At 50.8% G+C, this 20,817-nt stretch overlaps 1 protein-coding gene across 1 annotated transcript in view; it reads right to left on the bottom strand.

Annotated features, from left to right (window-relative positions):
- Positions 1-4,156: 4,156 nt before the first annotated feature.
- STK10 (serine/threonine kinase 10) overlaps positions 4,157-20,817 on the bottom strand; it is a 52,027-nt gene continuing 35,366 nt past the window's right edge. The window contains exons 6-19 of the mRNA XM_075715141.1: positions 20,122-20,316; positions 19,013-19,094; positions 17,810-17,944; positions 16,476-17,042; positions 13,378-13,508; positions 11,264-11,387; positions 9,776-9,955; positions 9,441-9,533; positions 9,152-9,281; positions 8,617-8,741; positions 7,892-8,080; positions 7,489-7,614; positions 7,101-7,214; positions 4,157-6,978 (exon numbers count right to left, since the gene is read on the bottom strand). Of these exons, the coding sequence (XP_075571256.1) occupies positions 6,838-6,978; positions 7,101-7,214; positions 7,489-7,614; positions 7,892-8,080; positions 8,617-8,741; positions 9,152-9,281; positions 9,441-9,533; positions 9,776-9,955; positions 11,264-11,387; positions 13,378-13,508; positions 16,476-17,042; positions 17,810-17,944; positions 19,013-19,094; positions 20,122-20,316 (2,332 nt within the window). The 3' untranslated portion in view covers positions 4,157-6,837. The remainder of the gene's footprint in view (positions 6,979-7,100; positions 7,215-7,488; positions 7,615-7,891; positions 8,081-8,616; positions 8,742-9,151; positions 9,282-9,440; positions 9,534-9,775; positions 9,956-11,263; positions 11,388-13,377; positions 13,509-16,475; positions 17,043-17,809; positions 17,945-19,012; positions 19,095-20,121; positions 20,317-20,817) is intronic.

Raw genomic sequence — 20,817 nt, forward strand, 5'->3', positions numbered from 1 at the left:
GGCTCCACTGTCACAGTTGGGAACCCACAAGAGACAGAATGAATGCCACACAGTGACACTGTGAAGGACACCTCACTCCTGAGCTTGAAGCAGCCCAGAGGGATACAGATGGTGCTTTGCTTGGGGAAGCTTTGTGCCCGGCTCCCCTTCTCAGGGGTGCACAAAACCTTTGGGTATTCCCTTGCTGATAAATCCTTTTCCCTGTGCCACAAGGGCCCCCCCTGGAGATGTATGACATTGAAAGCAAAAGGAGAATGTATGAATGAGCTCTCACAGCACCTTGGACCTACCCGCTCCAGGGACCAGACCCTGGTTTCCTGCCATCACCCTTCCAGCTCCTTTGTGTGTACTGCCGTGGATGCAGCCCCATGGCACATGCTGCTGGACCGTCGGGCCATTCCTTTATATCTGGTGTAAATCAGGTGTACCAGACAGCCAGCTTGTTACACACAGGGGGTTACTTTATCCCATGTCTTCCAGCGTAAACCCACTCCAGGCCTACGAACTCTGGCAGGGAGCCAAGCGACTGCACAAAATCAATCAGAAGCACTTAGGCATTGGCCTTGCTTCCCCAGCAACGTAACCTGCTGAAGTGACTCCATTGCTCTTGGATCCTGACAGCACTGGGGACCAGCTGCAACCTGACAGCTTATGAGCACCGAGGAACAAGCAGAGGTTGGAGACAATCGCAGCTAACGTTGCAAAATGGTTCCTGTGTTTAATTAATGAGTCTGACGAGAGCTGTTGAGAGGAGCGGAGCGGGGCTTTGCACACTGACCTGATTGCCTCCCAAGGGAGGCACGCTGGGAAGCTGGCTGTGGAGATGTACAGCCTGGCTTGGTCTTTATTGCACCTTGGTAATTTATCAAGGAAACTGCCAAGCATTTGCTAAGGGAGCCCAAATGAGGGTTTTGTGATTGACCTGGGAGTCCCATGCTTGGCCCACACTTCTGGTGGTGTGGCCACAGGAGCAGAAGAGATCTGGCAGCAGCACTTCCTATGATGAGGTTAGGTGGTACAAGGGTACAGTACTGAGGGGAGCTTTGGAATAAACAAGTCATCTCCTGCTGCCCTAATCAAAGGTTGAAGTATTGTTAAGCCAAAAAAAAAAATAACTACACAGGTGAGCTCACCACCTATGAAGAGTCAAGATCTCCTTGACCCACGTGCACTCTCCCTTCTCTCTGTCAGGATCAGCCGAGCAATTTAAAGCAACAGGACAAATTACTTCTGAAAAGCCAGCTATCAGCTCGGATGTGCAAATAGGTTTCTGCTTGGCTGTAAGCAGGCTCCAGCTGTTTGGGCATAGCTGGGCCATCCCTGAGGTCTGTCAGGTGTCAGAGATACAATGGAATGAGAAAGCAGTGCCCCACCATGAGTCCTGAACTGCAGAGGAAACAGTACCTGCAGTCCTTCTGGCACAGAGTCCACTACTTCTGCTTGCTTTTTTAATTTAAGAATTAAGAGTGTGTGCCAGGTGGCCAAATGTTTCCGGTCCTCCCCAGAGCACAGAACAAATGCATCTGTCTTCCCTGAGCTCCGTCACAAAGATTAGTCAAAAATGATGCTCCTACTACAACAGAGGGTAAATCTTTGCAGCTGAAGCCCAGCAGAGCAGTGGTTACTCACCGTATCACCAGGGCTGGATTGCACAGATTCTTAGCCACCACCTGGAATGATTTTCCACTGTTTCAACCCCAGTATTATTAGGTTTAGCTGTGTGGCATGGATGATACCCATCACAGTCAGCCTGGCAGTAGATTGCACCCATCCTGCACGGAAGTATGGCAGCAGGGAGAAGCAGACCCCGTGGAGGGGCTGCTCAGTCCTCAAAGAAGGGGAGGCTGTCCTAGCACATGTGCTAGTGGGCAGGGGAACCCTGGAAAACTCCTGAGGACAATGCTAGAGTGGGAAACAAAATACTGATGCACTGCTGAGAAGCAGAGATCCAGTGAAAGGTGTGCCATAGCAAATGACAAATCCAGGAAGAAGAGTGAGCAAACATTTCAGTGCAAGGGGACAGCTCAGCCCCAGCTCTGCGCTTGTGCAGGCAGCAGCTGGGCTCCAGAGCCACTGTTTCAGTGTGCGTGCCATCTAGTGAACACAAGAAAGAAGAGCAAACATCACCCCTGCTGCCCTTGAAAGCCTGGAAACCAGGCCCAGGGGAGAACCAGTGGGTGCTTGTGAGGGCAGGTGGGGTGCCAGGGTGACATGTCCCAGCCACCTAGTTCCATCCCACCCACGAGGGGGGCAACAACAAACCTCATCAGCAATGCAGAGCCACCAGCCTCTGGAGAGGCTTGGCTTGCTCAAGCCCTGGGTAGTTTGGCATTTGGAGAATTAAACCAGTGGCCAATGCAGCAGGAGAACATGCAACAGCATTTGGCTTAACAGGGTGCAGATGACTTTTGAAGGAAGTACCTACGGCAGTGCTTGCCTCTGGCTGTCCTCCTGCAGCAAGGGAGGGAGAGCAGATGCAACCACAGGAGGAAGGAATGCAGTTAGGTACGAGCCCCAACTCCATGACTCTCCCTGCCTGCCCTGCTTTTTCTTCCCCCAGAGAGTTTCATCATCCCCATCATAGCAGGAATGCTGCAAAAATCCTTTGGGCAGCTTGGAGGAGCTTGGAGCCCAGACGTGACAGGACACAAAGCGCAGAGGAAATAATGAGAGGAGCTGAGAATGCTACAGCTGCTGCAGCATCAGTAAGTTTTTCAGGGCTGTCACCTCTATTTTTAAAAATTAAGAAAGATTTTTGCTTTTGCTCTGTTTTCAGCATTGCACCAGGGCAGAATGGTAGATAACAGTTATTTCTGGAATACACAGTACTTTCCATGTATTTATAAATATAAGTATCCTCACAGTTGAAGCTCCCCCCAGGCACTCCCAAGGACATGCAGATGAAGTTAAATACTCCCCTGAGATCCTCTGCTTCACTGGGATACACTGAGTGAAGCCATTTTTGACCAGCGTGTCCCAGGGGACAGTGCAGTCCTGGTACACGCAAATGAAGGAGATGGCTAATTATGTGTCCTCAGCTACTTAATTTCTTACTATCTCACGGAGCAAGGAGACAGGCACCCAAATGCTTTGCTCTTGTCCTTCTCTCACCACTGGGCTGCTCATGTAGACCCCCCACCACCACCAACTTAACAGTAACAGCTCCTGTCTTTCACCACCTCACATCTGAACTCACAGCCTGCGACGTTACCTAACCAGGGTGGACACAGGTAGCAAGATAATTTCCCACATGAAACCCAAGGTAGAAGTTGGCAGGCTCTGGAGCAACCTTCCAAAAAACAAGGGGAAAACCCCTACCAACTCCCTGGGGTCATGTCAAAGCTGGCCTTGCATACCGCGTGTCCTTGCTTGGTGTAGGGAATCTGGATGAAAGAAATCATAACTAAACCGGCAGGTAGAAGACTCCAAGCACAAAATGAAGACCACACAGGCCCTGTGGTTGGTTACAGAGGTAGTGAGAGCTTTTCTGAGCAGCCCGGGGGAGCAAGCAGAGGTCTCCCTCTGCACTGACAGGGGAAGATGTGATCTGTATCTTGGCCTCATAATGCATTTCTAGGATCCAAGCGCTCCTCAGCTGAGGGCAGAGGGGAGACAGGGGGCATCTCTAGGACCTTGTCCCAAAAAAGCAAGGGAGCCGAGGCGTTTGAGTGGTATCTTCTGTTACGGCCAGACAAGCTGATAAAAAAGGAAGAAAAAGCCATGCATACATGGTTTGCTCTCTTCAGACGACAGGATGCAATACTCCTCTTCACCAAGCAGGGTCAGCCAAGCACTTATTTTAACACACAACGAAGCCATCGACACAACTGCTGCTGCACTTCCATCTACCAGAGTTTCACCTTCTTAGCAAAGATGTTATTGCCGCTGAGCCGCGGCATGCAGCAGAAGTGCTTCTGAAGCAACTAGCTCTATTTTAAAGAACTGGAAGTTCAGCCTTGCAAGGTTCACATGCCAGAACTGGCTCTGGAAGTTTCTGTAAGTCAGCAAAACGCAGACTAGAAACAAAGCTGCTCTGAGGACCCACCAGGTGATGATGCAGGAAATCAGACACATGCCCAGGTTTCTCAGTCTGTTAACTTTATTACAAAGGTCTTTACATCACAGTGGTGACCCCACTGAAGACACTTTGTATAAAACGTTTTTTTTAATATTTTGTAAAGCTCCATTTTAAAAAATGGTGTCCCATCCCCCCTCAAAACCAAGCTGGGTTTATTCGTGGTTCCTTCTGAACAGGAAACAACAAAAACATCCTCTTTTGAAAGGGGAAAAAAAATATAACCACCCTGTAAACATGAAAATCAGAAGATGTGCTCTCCTGCCCTCTTCTAGGAGAGGGACATAGTACTAGAGCCCCCACACACCCGGAGAGGGAACAGAGAGTAGGGAAAGGGCAGGGGACAAAACCATTCCCTCCCTCTAATTAGCAAAATCAAAACTGTTGCTAGCTCCAGACTGCAAATAAGCTGGACTGGAGAAAGGGACAACTGATTTACCCATAAGGGCATCACATCAGCTCTTTAAAAGTCCCCAGAAATAGTCTCCTTCCTCATGGCTGCACAATATCCAGGGAGAGCTGGTGCCAAGGTGGCAGTCAGAGGCAGCAATGCCCTTCAGCTGGAGGAGGTATGTTACAAACAGTGTGCTGCAGGACATCCTTCTGCAAGTCACGTGTAACACGTGGAAGGACAGGCACCGGGTACTGATTTCTGTGACAACAACCATTTTATAGAATACGTCCAGCCTGACCCCAGTGGGACCAGGAACAAAAACGCTGGGGCTGCCAGCACACATTCTAATGCAATTAAAAGGCTCAAACCAGCACATTGCTCAGGAACAACCCCCTGCATTCATTCATTTTACATCAGCACCCAACCTGGTGCTATCATACCTGAAAGGCACAGTCAATGCTTTTGGAGATGGGACAGGCGGACTTCCTAGGAGGACAGGCTAGTTACTGAAAAGCTGCTATGCAGTCTGCTGCCCTTAAGATCTCCATCTAGGCTATATTCGTTAATAAAGACATCAATGGAGTGGATTCAGAAGAAACTTGGAATGGCCCAAATAGATGTAGTCTTGCTAGTTTGCAGGAAGCTTATAAATATGTGTTATGAACTCTAAATGGGTAGTAAATGTAAATGCACACCTCAGATAAAAAAGGTGTTAAAGACCTGGGGGCTGGCTCCTTCACCTAGGTACCTAGAAGTGTAGCACATCACATACCACCTTTTCCTGAAATGCCAGTATGTTTCTAAATCAACACGAGACTTTAAAATAACAACTTTTTTTTTTTTCTTAAGCAGTGGTTTTTTCTTGCTCGAGAAGCAGGCCTAAAACAAACAACGTTGTCCAGAGATCAACAGAGAGAAAAACTTAAGTGCTACCTTACACCTTTTGGTTGTGTAAAGAGGAAGGTGCTGCCCAGTGAGGTCTCTGTCGCCCTACCCAGGTCTGTGCTCTGGGTCCTACCCAGCAGCTCAGCCAAGGACTGCCTTGTGCAGGTGGAGGAAGGCAGCCCAAGCCAGACACATCACCATGGAGCAGAAGGAACAGAGGGCTGGACCTGCCGCTGCTCTGCCACTCTGCAGCACGAGCCCAAGCTGAAAGCCAGGAGAATCATCCAAGAAACCGTGGCACATCATAAGGAGATGACACATCCGCGGAAAAAGTGATGCTGAGAGTAACAAGCCACCGTGACCTGTCTCCGCATCTCCTCTTCCCTAGCATCCCTTGTTTCAAGACTCCCTTATTCCTTCCAAATGATGCTTTGCAGCCTACAACCCTCGCTGCAGAGTGGCCAGGCTGGCTGACCCACATGGCCAACACATATATAGCACTTAAAAAAACCAAAACAAAACTCTCAAGCACATGTGTGATCATGAGAGTTCTGGCAATAATACCCTTCTGCCCCTCACTTGTCCTGACCATAAGGCACATGACCGTGACCAATACCTCACTGTTTCACCACAGGACGGAGCACTGTTACAAACCTCCCCCTCTGCACATACACTTCTTTAAGAGACAAAAGCCTGCAGCCAGCTGAACAGTTTAATTACGCCATAGTCCAGTCTCTGATAAGACAGTGTTAGCTAGGTGCCAGAGGGACTGTGGTGCCAGCAATCACAGCAAATGAAGAAGCAGAAGCATCTTTGGAAGGGCATCCAGCCGGTCCCCTTTCTGCATAGTCTGTATAGGGAGGAAGAGGAAAGAAGAAACGCAACCCTTCCTCCTCAGAGGCAAAAACAAGCCAAATCACTGTCTCCCTTGAGCAAGAAAAGGCCACAGTAAATAGAAATAAATCTAAGGCAAGTGTTGGGGGGCCACAAGGCCAAGGTTAGCCTAAGACAATGCCAAAGCTGCTCTGCCCCAGACTAGTCCTTACAGAGGACCGTGAGGAGGAGCAGCCACAGTGGAGAGAGAGGCTGGTAACCCCTGTGCAGGAGGCAGGAGCCACTGCCTGTTTTTCCCTGTTCAGAGCAGTTATTGCTTCAGTCTAAGTTGACAAGCTCGGTGAGCACCAGGCTCACGAGAGGCGACGCATCCAGCTAACAGTGTAAGTACGATCGCAAGAAGGGTCCTGCCCGGCTTCCCAATGTGGAGCTGTGCTGAGCAGGCCAGTTCCCGGAAAAGCCACCAAAACTTCCAGTCAGCATCCTCCAGTGTAGTACAGAGGCCACATTTATCCCAGACAGACCAAGGGGACAGGAGGGTGCTGTTGTGAGAAGAGGCTGCCGAGAGGGTCTTCCAAGTCCAGGTTGCCCACCTGCAGCCCAGGAGGACACAGCAAGTACCAGCTGGTGGCCTGCCAGCCGCGAGGTGTTATGAGCTCTCTGCGGAGCTGAAGAGGACAAACTTGGCGTGCTTGGTTGGGGATGCCGGAGTCTGTCCATCTGCCTCCTCACTCAGCTTGAAGAACATCTCCTGCTCACGCTTCTTCTGGTTCAGCTCGTCTTCCAGGGCCTTAAGCAGAAGGAAACACGCACAAATACACAGAGATGTATTTGAGATTGTACTGTAGCTATGGACAGTGTCCCCTCCAACCAGCCAAGCAGGACACCCTGCTCTTGCCAAGGAGGAACTACCTTCTTCCGTGGCCTCAGCTTGTCCCGCCACTCCTTCATGTGCTGGTTGTGGTTCTCATCCAGGGACTTGAGCTTCTGGGTTTCATGCTCAATTAAGAGGTGACACTTTTCATTCTAAACACAGATCACAAAACAGAATGCCCATTAAGCAGCTGGGACTGTAAATCCTGTGGTCGAACAGGACTTGCATCTGCCAGAGGCATTCAGAGCTCTGAGCTCCAGGGCATGTTTAGACATGGCCACAAAAACCTCTCAAGGCAGAGCAGGGGGACATCAGTTCTAGCTCACTGACACTCCTCTGCAGCCAATTCTTACGACATGCTCCTTGTGCTGGAGCAGAAACAGTGCACAGGCAGCTCCAAGAGGCTGAGACATGAGGGATGGGTACCTGCAGCTGCTGGAGCTCGTTCATGTTGCTCGTGCACTGGGCCTGCATGTCCTTCATCTGCGTCTCATGCTTCTGCTGCTGGTGCAGCCGCTCTGCTTTTTGCCTCTTCTCTTCCTGCTGAGCAAACTGGAAGAGAGAAAAGCAGGTGCCTATGTAGGCAGCATTGCTCTGCTCTCCGAAGCTGGTTAACAGAGCCCTGAGGATGCTTCCCAGCCCTAGTCATGGTGGAAGCAGCGCTGAAAACCACACTTGGTGCCACAAAAGCAAAGACCTCTGACTCCCTGCCATGGGTTAGAAATTCGGGATCACTTGCTTTTTTCCGACTTCCCTTCTGCCAGTAGGCCAGCAAAGTACTTCACCCCCAAGCCAAGCCTCAGCCCTGGTGCCCTTTGCAGGACCTGACCTGTTTTATTTTCTCCCGCTGCTCGGATGCAGTCCCGCTGGAGTGGATGTGAAGGCTCTTCTTGTACATGGCCATGCGTGTCTTCCCTTCGCTCCGCTGGATTTTGGGGAGCCGGGCTTTCTCCTGCTGCTGCCGAATTTTCAGCTGCTCTAACATGCGCTGGTTGTATCGCTGCATTTGCTCCCTTTCCTGCAATGGCAGAGGGACAGGTATCAGAGGAGGAGAGACACCTCAGGCCAACAAGAAAGCGCTGAGGAGACCAAAGAGAGCTGGAGAGCAGACTTGGGAGTTGCACAGAGGTGGCTGGTGACAGACAACTCCAAGGGGAAAAAGAAGTGAGAGCAGCTACTGAACATGCTGTGAAAGCAGAAAAGGGGGTTGGAAGGAAGCAGAAATGATCGTGAGATGTGCCAGTCTTCACTCACTGCTCTGGGGATCCACTATCCCACATACCGGACAGTGACAGATTTCCAGAAAAGCCCCCAAAATTCACAACTGCTTCTTGTATGTTAAATGCATGCAGCACAGAATGTACATCCCAAGCAAGCAGGATGATCCAAGTGTTATTCTGGTCCCTTTTTACTAATAATGACCAAATCCCTTAACTCCTAACCCACCCTCCACCCCCCACTTGCAGCCTGGAAGGGAAACATCCCTTTTGGGGAAACCCAGCCACCCGGCCGACCAGCACCCAGCACCGGTGTAGGAAGGTGCTAACTCTTCACCTTCTCATGCTTCCGGAGCAACTCGTGCCTCTGGAGGAAATACTGGTCCTTTAGCTGCTGCTTGACAAGCTGGTGTTTCTCCTGTTGCTGATGCTCTTCGAGATCCCAGATGCACGCCTCCCGGTCTGAGGAAGGGAGAAGGGTCAGGAGACAACCCACCCTGGCCCCCCAGCTTGATCGCACTCAGCATCCCAAGCACAAGCAATCGCTACACGCGGGAGCAGTACAGCAGATGTGGAGGGTGATCGTTCACTTCCTGTTTTCCAAGAGAAATTGGTTGCAAACCATATCAGAGAATCATTTCTTGCAATTATGAAGCCTAATTGGTTCGTATTTGTAAAGCGCTTTGAAGATTAGAGCACTAAGTATTATTATTGTTAAACATTTAGACAGGATCTGGAAAGACTGTTTTTTCTAAATCCTATCCTACCAGCTTGCAACTCCGTCACAGCATCTGTTGCGTGGGAAGAGCCAGTGTTGGATAAACCCATCGTTACAGCATTTGCCTTCCTCCTTTTCAGCCTTTACCACCCACCTCTCATGAGCTGCTGCTTTTTGTTCAGGCACTCGCGTTCCTTGTCACAGATCTCTTTTTTGTTCTGGGCGGTTATATTCTTCATGGCTAGCTCCAGGTCCTCCTTCTGCTTGGCCAAAAACTCCTGTTCCTGGAAGAAAACAGCAGTACTACCATGAGCCCTCCTTCTGCTTCAACTTGAAAAGCATCTGGTAGTATTTTAGAAACTGCCAATCCCTCAAGGAGGAAGGATGCTTCTGTCTATGCATTTCCCAACCCTGGATTTGTGGCAATCTTCTCTCAGCCCTACCATGGTTTGTTTTTTCTGGGCGAAGTCATCCATCTTCACCTTCATGTTCCCTTTGCGCTGTTGCCGTGGCAGCTTCTCAACCTCATTCTTGACCTTTGGGGAGTGAAATGAGATTTATCAACAGGTAACTTTAGGCCAAGAACAACCCCACCTAATATTGCTAAACAGACTGGACCTCAGGAAACACCCAAATATACCAAAGAAGAGCAAGAACTTCCTGCTAAAACACCAACAACTGCTTCCCTCTCAAGTTCTGCTATGGAGAAATGCTGAAGTTTTCCTGGAAGAAACAGATGCAGGAAACGAGCTTTCCTCCACCCTATCCTCATTTTCACCTCCTTCTTCATCTGCTTCAGCTGCTCCAGGAATTTGACATGGTCCCGCTCCTGCTCCAGGCGAATGCGCTTGGCCTCCTCCCGCCGGTGCAGCGAGTGATCTTGTTCCATCTTCTCAATCTGCTGCTTCTGCTGCCGTTCGAGGTTTTCCAGTTCTGTGTCATAGAACTTCTTCTTTGTCTGTATGGGAAGGGAACAGAGGTCAACCTCAGCCTCCTCTGTGCATTGTTTCCTTCCAAAAATTTAAAAGAAAAAAAAAAAGAAGGGAAAAAAAAAAGAAAAAAAAAAAAGAAGAAAAAAAAGAAGAAGAAAAAAAAAAGGATGGGGATTGTCCTTGCATGAATTGAGCCTCTTTACTAAACACAGAGGAAAGAAATTTCCAAATAATGCCCCATGAAGCTCACATGGCAGAGTCAGCTCTAGCATGAGCCCAAAGCATTTTTTAATTTGTCCTAGAGCACTTCAACTGTTTCTCCTTGCTTACATCCTGATCTACAGCATCCCCCTGGGACCCATGGCCCTGGGCAAGTATTAGCAGGCAGTGAAGCTCAAACATAACAGTTCTTTCTCCGCAGACCAGGACTTCCAAGTTTGAAGGCACTGTGCTCCAATAGCACCCTTGTGTCCGATCTCTCCCTCCCTGCGAGCAAGGGGGAAGGAGCACATGGGTATCAATGGGAGCAGCTTGCAAACTGCCCCAGGGGAAGGGCAAAGGAAGCAGGTTTGGGGGCCTTTGCACATTGTACTGCACGGTGAATAAATCTCACAAATGAGAAGTGACTTGCTAAGATGGGAATTCACAGCCGTGGCATGTCAAGACTGTAGAAATATAACAGAACACACAAATAAGTGATGGCTCCCAGCCTGCCGCAAGGGGATGGGGTTACCAGGCGCACATACTAGGTGAATTAATAAAGGGGTATTTAAAAGATGGCTCGCGAAAGCTTTAACGGGACTTACCTACAAAATTATTTTTACTTCAACATAAGCTGCCCACAGAGGGACTAGGTATGTAAGCCTAGCTTCTCTTTATTCAATTTATACTCAAACTTGTTAGTTTTCCTGCTCTCACATTCTGTCCACACTGCCTTCTTATTTAAAGGGCTTTTTTTCCTTTGAAATACAACAGCCCTATAAACTGTTTCTCACAGTAGCCATGAACAGACATACAAGAAAAGATCGTTGAAGAGGGAAAATCCAGAGCAACCCTTCCCCTGCTACACCAGGTCAGGCAACGGCAGTCAGTGCCTCCCAAGCTGCAGGCTGCATGTGCTTAATGCCCACAAAAGGCTCTGTCCTCCACAAACACATCCCATCCCTCAAATCCCAAAGGGGTTCGTTCCTCTGTGGTCCTGCTCCCTCCAGACATGATGCCCCAGGACTGCTGCAACCCAGAGAGCATCACCCTGCGCGAGGGTCTGCAGGGCATCTGCAGGGGGGAAGTCAAACCAGCACGTACCAGGAGCTTCCCCTTCCCTGCTCACGTACCACCATTTCTTGCTCGAAGCGCCTGAGCATTTGCTCCAGCTGCAGCTGGTGTTTGCTGTTGAGCTGGGCCTGGTTTCGGTGCTCCTCCTTCTGAAGGAGACGCAGCTCCCGCAATTCCTGGCGCCTGCAGAGGGTTAGAATGGAGGGGGAGAGAGAAATGGAGAGTCAGACGAGTTCAGGGCCACGTGCCTGAGCAGAGATGGCAGCATCAACAACCAGATCATTTCAGCAGGGAATGAAAGCCACACAGCCGTCCCGTAGCACCCTGCCATGTGCTCCGAGCACAGGCAGGAGGTAAATGCCAACTGACTGATGCGCTCTCGGGCTCTGTGACCGAAGCACTGCGAGGAAGCAGGATGCTAATTTACGCTAACTGTTGGCAAACTGTCAGTTTTCACAAGTAAGGCCTATTAGCATTCACAGCTTCTCAAACAAGCCCTGTCAAAGTTTCTAAGGTGATGCTGCAGGCAACGCTCTCCCAGTCATCACCCAAAATACCCGTTCTGCCAGCTTGGCTAGCGCACACTGGTCTTCAAAACACACCTCAGACCAAGCTGGTGCTGCCCTGGCCGGGCCCTGGCGCTCCGCATCCCTTCCTGCTCATGCCCTGGTGGTAGAAAGGGCACTTTTCCCAAATTCTGACTTATGTACCATGACACTGCATCACTCCCCTCATCCAGCTTCTCATCCAGTAAAAGGAAGCCTCTGCTCAGATGGTTGCGTTTGAGCCCATTTGCCATGTTTGTGCCCGACCGAGCTGGAAATCACTGATGTACCATGCAAAAGGACCAGCAGCAGCAGTTTCCCCGTGCAGGGTCCCCACTGTGACCTCCGCTGCTGTGCATTAGCCTTACACACCGAGTACAACCCTCTCTGGGGGCCCTCCTGGGAAAAGCACTTTGGAACGCTTTCTTCTTTCAAAACCAACTCGAGCCCCATTATATCAACTGGCCCAATATGATGTGCTCTCTTCTAAGCTAGCCTTCAGATCAATACCTTGGTGTGTTCCAAAATGCAAGAAACAAGCCCCTTAAGTGCAAATCAAGATGCCAGGAGAGTTGATTGTGTCTATTAGCTAGTCCCAAGGGAATAACCAAATTCTCCCAAAAGGTGTTCAGGGACTTGATGCTTTCCAACCCAAGCCTCTCCGTCCCTTCTCCCACCTCCCAGATGGAGCAGGCACTATTTAAAAATTAAAAAGGAGCCTCTTTTCAGGGATGCCACCACACCTGAGAGGACCAGGAAAAAGCCTCTGTGGCTGCAAATTCCCTGTACGCTAGTACATGTGCTGCCCATGTTATATTGGGGTTATATGCACTTCTCACATGAAACTGAGTAGCTAATGAGCTTCTGCACATATCTGATATTAGGGCCTACAAATAGGGCTGCCACAGGGACACAAGGTCCTTGGGACAGATTATATTCTCAGGGAGTTCCTCAGAGCAGCACAAGAGAGTCTAGAACAGGGCATCAAGCAAAACAATTTGTATTTTAATTATTTTATGGGCCTTTTCATTTCAGTGCTGCTACTGATAGTATCAAAGCTAGAAACAGCAGTTTCCCTCCCTGAGAATAGGTCATGGAGGTTTGAAAATTATAAGATCTGCAAAGGAGTCATACAGGCTTAAGCAGAGAGGATACACCCCTGAATATTAAGTGATGCTCAAGGAGTTTACAATTCCCTTGGCCTTTCTGTTAATGAAGTCTGAGGAGATATAAGGACAAAAGGAAGAGGAGCATCTTGAAAAGATTTCTGTGCTTATTTCCACTGAGCCAGCACATCTACAGCCCTGCAGACACGTTCAGTCATCCCCAGAGGACAGAGCCAGCCACAGCACAAGCTTTCCTTTTCACAGCCTTGCTGCATCTTATCCCTGAGATGCATCCCTTGTTCCCCTGCATGCAAACAGAGCTCAGCTTACGCAGTACAGCAAGCCCTCTGTCAGCCAAGGAAAGGCCAAAAGAAGTGATGCCCACACTGGACAGTTGTCCTATCCAAGTGGGACCGAGACAGAAAATGAGAGGACTTTAGGTCACTCCTGGATTTGCTTGCAGAGAAGAAAACCCTGCCCCAGCTGGGTGCCCTGCCCTCCCTCCATCCGCGACCCACTTGCCTGAGAAATCTCATCTCTTCATCCTTCTTTTCATCCTCACTGATGATCTTTGAGGTGGTGACGCTCACCTCTACTCCATCCACCACAAACTTGCGGGTGCGTTTCAGTGTCTTCTTGTGCATCCGGGAATCCTGAGTTCGGCAGGAGAGGAAAGGAGGCGGCCATGAAGCAGCTCCCCGGCTTGCTGCATGGGGTGCTGCAGCTGGAAGCCTCAGAGCAATTTTGATGCTGTTGTTAATGAAGAACATAAGCAAGGAAACCACACCGAGGGAAAAATAAAACAAAACAATTTATCACTGGCAGATTTGGAGCTGCCATTCAAGCCACGCAGCCTTTGCTACCACGCTGCAGTACAGTGTGATTTCCACCCTGCAGAAACCTGACCTGGAGGAGAGACAACCTACCACCTTGAAGACCCTTACTCTCCATGTCCAACTAAAGCAAAGCCTGATGGGGGATGCTGGAACCCTGCTGAACTGCAGTGCCAAGGAATCCACACAACGTGAAGCTTGCAGTGTTTTAAAGCTGCTGGGCCATCCGACCCACAGGCACCCCCCGCACGCCTGCAGGTGCGAGGCCAGCAAGGCCCCCGCATCAGGCTGCGATTATGGATGGAGCCACGGGGAAGGAAACAAGCCAGCCCTGCCCCAAGGCTCACTTCTCGTGTCCCTCTGGCCCTCATTACAGCACTTTGCTAATCACAACCAGCTCTGAGCCCCTTACAGTGACCTCCACAAAGCACAGCCCTGGTTCACTTTCATTAGCATAGATAGGGACAAGTGCCAGGAGCACCACGTCCTCTCCCAGCAGTGCCACAGCAGGTCAGCATCCCTCTGCAGCGTCAGCAGTGCAAGCCTCGCTGAAGGACTGCATCCAGGGACTCAGTTTCTTGGGGGGAAAAAAAAAAGATATGAACAACTTGAATCATGCAGTCCTACAAGGAAAGCACAGTGGTGGAATGAGCAAAGGCTCCCTGAAGTCTTCTTGCTCTTACTGTGATGACCATTACAGATATAAAAGATGGCAGAAGAGCTTCACATGAGCCCGCAAGGCCCAAAGCAAGCCGCTGGAGAGCTTGCTGCAATGGAGGAGCCAGAGAAACTCCCAAACTCACCTGTAGATTTCTTATCCCTAACCTTTCTGAAAAAAGAGAAAAGACCTGGATACTTTTTGCCAATACTTTTTTTTTTGACTAAACTATAAACAACTGGACAGAGTCTAGTAATAAAAGAGTCACCTTAACTTTGCAGTTTAGCCTGTGACAAAAAGCATGTAATAGTTAATGTTTACAACCAGGAATGGTTTAACTCTTTGGTGCCCCTTCTTTTGCTGCAACCTGCCTGGCACCCTGTGCATGCAATCCAGCAACACCAGGAACACAAGCAAGGGCAGAGCAGGGGAGTTTAACCCCATGACGCTAAGGCTGGGCAAGGAGCCTGGGTGAGGAGGGAGCAGCACAGCCTGGTACCCCCCCACACACACTCCCAGCTCATTGTGCAAAGCAGAAGCGTCAGCAGGGCATCTGTCCCAGGGCCCTCCAGCAGCATCACTCCTGGAGAACAGCTCTGCTGGAACGCCTTGCTTGGAGAGATGCCATTTAGTTTGTTCTGAGCATTGCCTCTGGCTGGGGCCATTCAAACTGTGATCCAACATGATCATCTCTTTGAGACTTACTCCCTGTAAAACCCGAAAAGCTCCTTTCCCCTTCTAGGGGACCAACTGGGGAGAGCAATTACACATGTGGCATCATATTCATCTTTGGCTAGCCTCAAGGAGACCAGGTGTCATAGGAAAAGCAGTGAGGAGGGGTACATTGCTATGCAAGAGCATCACACTTCCCTCATTAGGGATCTACACTGATTGCAGGCTCCTGCGGGGGATGCTGGCTCTCATGCTCACAGCAGGAGACAGGAGGGGAGGAAAGTTTTGCCGAGAATAGTTTTCGGGCACATTTCTGTGCTGGGAAGCTATCACTCATGCAGGCAACTGGATAAAGATCTTGTGCAACACATCACTCTGCCCCCTCAAGACACACACATGTCTTCTTCTGAAGCTCAGCAAATATCATTCCGGTTATTTTGCCTCTTCCTCTAAGCCATGCTGACCTGGCCAGCACTGGCTCATAAGCATTCCCAGCCTCCAGAAAGCCTTAGCAAAAGCCAAGAAGCCTGGGAGGTCTTTGTGCAAGCCACTGCTGACACAAGCCAGACCAGATGTATGGCAGGTTGGAAAAATTGAGAGAGGCACCACCCAAATAAGCTTTCTCCTTGGGCTAGGTGTTCTAGGAAAGCAGCAGAGTGATGGACAACGGATAAAGTTTAGGAAAACACATTTTAGGTTTCGTACTTGTCCCTGCTCTGACTGTGTACAACCGCACAAGTCAGGCGAGTGGCACGGTTACTCCACACTTCTCAGGGACCCAAAATAGCTACAAAACATCAGACTTCCATTAGATTCCAGTGGCCTGGGACAGCAGAGGACACATGTATTTGCAGCAGCTCCACCAAGAGCTTCTCCTTCACTTGAGGACATGCCATGTCCCCATGGCACAGCTTAACCCAGCACCGTGTGCTGTGCTGCCCTGAGCCCAGCTGGGACAGGTGTCCCACAGACAGGGAATACAAACCATCAGAGGCTTTGCCTGGAGATGGGCTTCCTCCCTCCTTGCTGGCTCTGTATTTATTTGCAGAGCTCCAAGCCTGGAAGCTCACATCGCAAGTGCCATGGCCAGCCTTTCCAGCTACCTCACCAAACAGCACTGGAGTGGCACCTGGGTGGTCTTTAGCATCTTGCTAAAGCAAGATTCACGGACCCTCTGTCTTCATCCAGCCTCTGCTCCCCACCTTCAGGCACAGGGCAGACTAGGTGCAACTCACTTTCTCCTCCTATACTCAAAGATCAACCCCATCCAGAGTACAGCACGCTGTGTTCTCAGGAAGGATTTTAAGGGGCTATGGCTGATGCATGCATGTGCACAGCCTCTCAAAGAAAGGATCTGAATTTCAGGGACTTGGCTAAAAAAGGAAAAAAAACCTCAGCACTTCTTAATAGGAGTTTGCTGCTCTTCCTTCTCCACACTCTCTGCCCACCACTCTCACCTTCAGGGAGATGGAGCCACTCTCTCTGTTGAGGGACAGGTCAGCAGACAGGGAGATGGTGAGGTCCATGCTTTCGGAGGCTGAAGTGCTGCCAGAATCTGAATCCCCTTTGGACCGGCTGCCAGGGAACAGTGCTGGGGGATCCAAGCTCCCGTTGGCAAGCTTCTCCTCCGTGAAGTTCTCCAGGTAGCTGCTCTCTGGTCGCTCCCCAAAGCTCTTCCGCTCCTTGCCGCCTGGCGCAGGCTGCTTGTTCCCCCCCGGTGAGTTACCCAGCTGTCCGGGCTGCGAGATGATGTCTGGCTTGCCCTGGGTGCCCGCGGTGGCTCTCCCATCCTCTGGGCCAGAGGAGGCAGAGCTGGCAAGGGGTTTTGTGGAGTGGTTGCTCTGTTTGTCACTGTCACTACTTATCCCTTCATCTGAGACTCGATCGCTTTGTCCATCTGTGGTCTCCTTGCCAGTCCCCACAGCCCCGTTCACTGCCTTGGGCAAGGAAGAGTCAGGAGGCTTCTCCCCATCAAAACTCAGCTGACTCGCCTCAGAGGGGTCCCGCTTGTGCTTACCGGGGGGCTGGAAAGACAGTGAAGAGGTGTTGGGTTTTGCACCACTGCTTTAACACAACTGCAAGAGCTGCAAGTCCCCACGCTTCAGAGCAAAGTCACCCACAACTAAAGAGTTACTGGGAGGAAATGTTCCCTTTTAGGACATCCGCCCATCTTTCTCCAGGTGTGTGGTCCCAAGGGCTGTGGATACAGTCAGTACTGGAAGAAAACAGCTCCAGGACCTGCAAATTCTTAAGAGGTAGCCTAGGAGTTTGCATATTGAACCCCTTTTCCCGTGGCTAACTCCATCATGGATTAATCACTGTCCTTTTCCACAGATGAGGGAGGTCGGGGCATCTCCCCCACCAAAGCTGCCCAGGCAGCCCCATGCTGTCCCCTTCAAAGAGCCCAGCTCGGGGCAGGTTTGCCTGGCTCCCTCCTAGGGCTGGTGGTGCCTCACTGCTGCACCCCATGCTGCTGGTGTTGCTTCCACTCCAGCTTCTGAGCCTGTACCAGGGCCTATTTTTCACTTTTTTTTTTTTTTTAAGAAAAACTTTTTGTAAGCCCCTCCTGTGAGCAGGCGGCTGGGCCACCCACCAGCATCACTGCTTCTCCGTGCCCTTGACAGCCACCGAAAAACAGTCCTTCCCTGCCCAAGCAACCGCTTCCCCCTCCACCTGTTGGGGCCCAGAATCGCCATGAAGCAGCCTTTTGGAGCCAAGAAAAGTTGCCAGGCTCTTTCCCCCATCACAGCCGCACCAGCAAACTTGCCAGTGCCGGGACAGGAGTGCTCACCGAGGCAGACTCCGATGAATCATCTTCTTCCGCTTCGTCCCGACTGTCCTCTATCTCTTCCATCACCTCAGCCTTGGCCTCAGCCACCAGCTCACGCAGGGCCCGGTTGCTGGTCACCTTGCTGACGAAAGGATGCTGAAAAGCCGAGAACAACGCACAAGTGTGAGGTGGCCAAAAACCAGACCTCATGGCTGAGTGAGCACACAGGGAGGGCAATGGTGAGGACCACTTCTTGCTTTTGAACAACTGCAAAGACCTAAGAACATGGTTCTTGCCAGTGTCACCAGGCTTAACCCCCCAAATGAATTTACAGATACGTGCTGCATGTATGAGAAAGAACAAAAGAGAACACAATGCCAAGGTTAAGTGCCAGCTCTGCACACAGATGTTTAAAGCATGGTGCTCTGCAAAGCTGCTTTATGTCAACATCCCCCAAACAAGAGCACCAGCTGCATTTAAACAAGGGGCTCTCGCCACAGGGGAGACACCCCCACCTCACCACGGGTGGGCTCAGCTCCGGGGTGCAGGTTGGAGCTCGTGAGGTACCACTGGCAGCGGGGCAAGAGCTAGTCTGCAAGTAGAGTGTGGGGGAAGGTTTAACTGAAACCAGGCTCAAATCACTCAGTGCACACAGTGGGGCGTTTGTGTTGAGCTTCAGCAAAAGGCTGGCGAGTCCCTCAGGTTTGCAGAGCACATTGCACGCTTCCTCCTGCTGAGGAACCTTCCTCCAGTGCAGGACGGGAAGCGTGCAGCCAGCATGCCAGTGCTGCAGAGCAAGAGCGTTTGCAGGCAGTGGGGAAAAACACCTTCCACGTTTTTGCTATTATTTTGGAAGGGGACAGGAGGAAAGGAAAGGAGATTATTTTAAATCTGGGATAATCAGATATAATCCAAGCTGGCTGCTATGGGGGCATTTTTAGGCAACGGGAGCCATTTCTATTCCAGCTGGTGTCCCTAGGGGCTCTGCAGTTTGCTCCAAAGGGAAAAACATCGCTGGTTTTTTTGGAGCATTTTAATGGCTGAAAAATACTATGAACTTTCTAAACAAGGGAAAAATAACCTGAAACCAGTCTAGGACCCATCAACACTTTTTTTTGCTTCCTTCCTTAAAGAGAATCAGGCTGTACAGATGCAGTGGTTCAGACACTCGCAGACCCAGACACCAGCTGCACACCCAGCCCGGGGGCTGGTGCTGGTCCCTACCTCCAGCAACTGGGCAGCACTGGGCCGGGTCTCCGGGTTCTTGTCCAGCGCCGTCTTCAGGAAGTCTCTAAACTCCAGGGACCTTAAAACACAGTCGTTGGCAAGAAGCTCAGAAGAAGGAAAGGCCTCGAATGCCACAGGGGTCTGCTCGATCCCTTTGCAGGTTGCGTCCCAGTTGGCACCTGGCCACAGTCACCATTTCACTCCCAGCACGGGAAATCCTGTGCTCAGTTATTCTGATTATTTGTAAGAGAAGCAGCAATGTGGCCAAGTGAGGGACTAGATTTTGCCTTACCTGTGATGGCAACAGACGGCAGGACTGAGTGCCAGCCACTGTGCCCCAGGGCCGAGGCAGAGATAGGAGAGGATGCCAGCAGTTATCCTCCAAAGGAGCCCATGGGTGGAGCTGCTTGTGGATGAGGAAGCTCCAGGACCCATCCCCACAGCCACAGTGTGAAAGGATGGCTGTGAAGGACCAGGAACCCCATAGGAGGGCACCCTCAGCCTGCAAAGCACAGCTCTGAGATACAGAGTGCGTTCCTGATCCAATTCTGCCTTCTAAGCAGCTCCAGGGGAAGTGCTCCCACCCTGCCTGCCAGGTTTTAGCGGTGGGCTCCTGCCTGCTACCTGAACTGTGGTAACAATGCTTTTGACTCCAGTGCTCTCACAATAATATGCTGCTGGCTATAATGCAATGGGTTTTGTCACCATTAAAAAAAAAAAAAAATTAACTGATTGGATTTTTTTAAATGCAGAAGAGGCCTTCCAGACTCTAGGAAAGAATTCTGGAGCTCTCAGCCATCTCCAGGTTTAGAGAAAAATCTGCCTTTCATACAAAACTGGGATGTTCTGAAAACAGCCATGGGATCACCTTCGCGTCAGCAGGGCTGCGGGTGGGCAGCAACACCTGCTGTGCTGCCTGCACACCGGCAGCACGGTCACAGCGCAGGCAGCGCTGAGGCCCCTAGCACACAGCTGGACCTAGAATACAGCTAGAATCCTACATTAGGTTCTCAAATTAAACAATACTGCTATAAAAGACGACTACTTCTCTCTTGAAATACTGCGTAAGTTGGGAGACATGTATTCTGCTGCCCAGCAGCCCTCACCATTTGGAAGGGCAGCTGAGTGTGGGGGGATCGGACTTGGCAATCTTCAGTAGGACTCTCATGGGGTTGAGCTCATGATGGGGTGGCTCGATCTGGGCCATTTCGATCAGCGTGATTCCCAGGGACCAGATGTCCGCTTTGTAGTCGTACGGAGTGTCCTTCATGGTCTCGCACATCACCACCTCCGGGGCCATCCTGCAAGGGGCAGAGCAAGGAGCAGGGATAGGGAGCGATGACACCACTGCCATGCATGTGAGCCTTGCAGCAGCGATTAAATGCTTTAAATAATCCACAACATTGCACAAAAAAGGGCCTTTCCACCCAGCTCTGGGTTTCAGAAGAAGCGCATCTTTTCTAAGGGGTCCAATCCCCCCTTCTGCAACCTAACCGAGACAGTTGGTTTCCACAGGCAGCCCGTGGAAACCCCCAGGCCATTGACATCTGGCGCGGATGTTGCTTCAGACAATAAATTAATCCTCGCCGATTCCGTTCCTTCAGCAAGTCGGGTGATTTAGAGATTGCGTTTCTGGAGCGAGGAGTCGTTCCCATGTGCTTGGAGCTGCTTCAAAGCCCACTCCACCCCCCCGGGCCGGGGGGAGCGGCAAGCGCACACACGCGAGCACATGTGTGTCCCTCGCTCCTCCAAGCCTGGAGCATGGTGGCCCCTCAGCCTGCTCAGGGCACCGTGACACGGGG

This window comes from Pelecanus crispus, chromosome 8 (genome assembly GCF_030463565.1).
Source record: "Pelecanus crispus isolate bPelCri1 chromosome 8, bPelCri1.pri, whole genome shotgun sequence".
Lineage (NCBI taxonomy): Eukaryota > Metazoa > Chordata > Aves > Pelecaniformes > Pelecanidae > Pelecanus > Pelecanus crispus.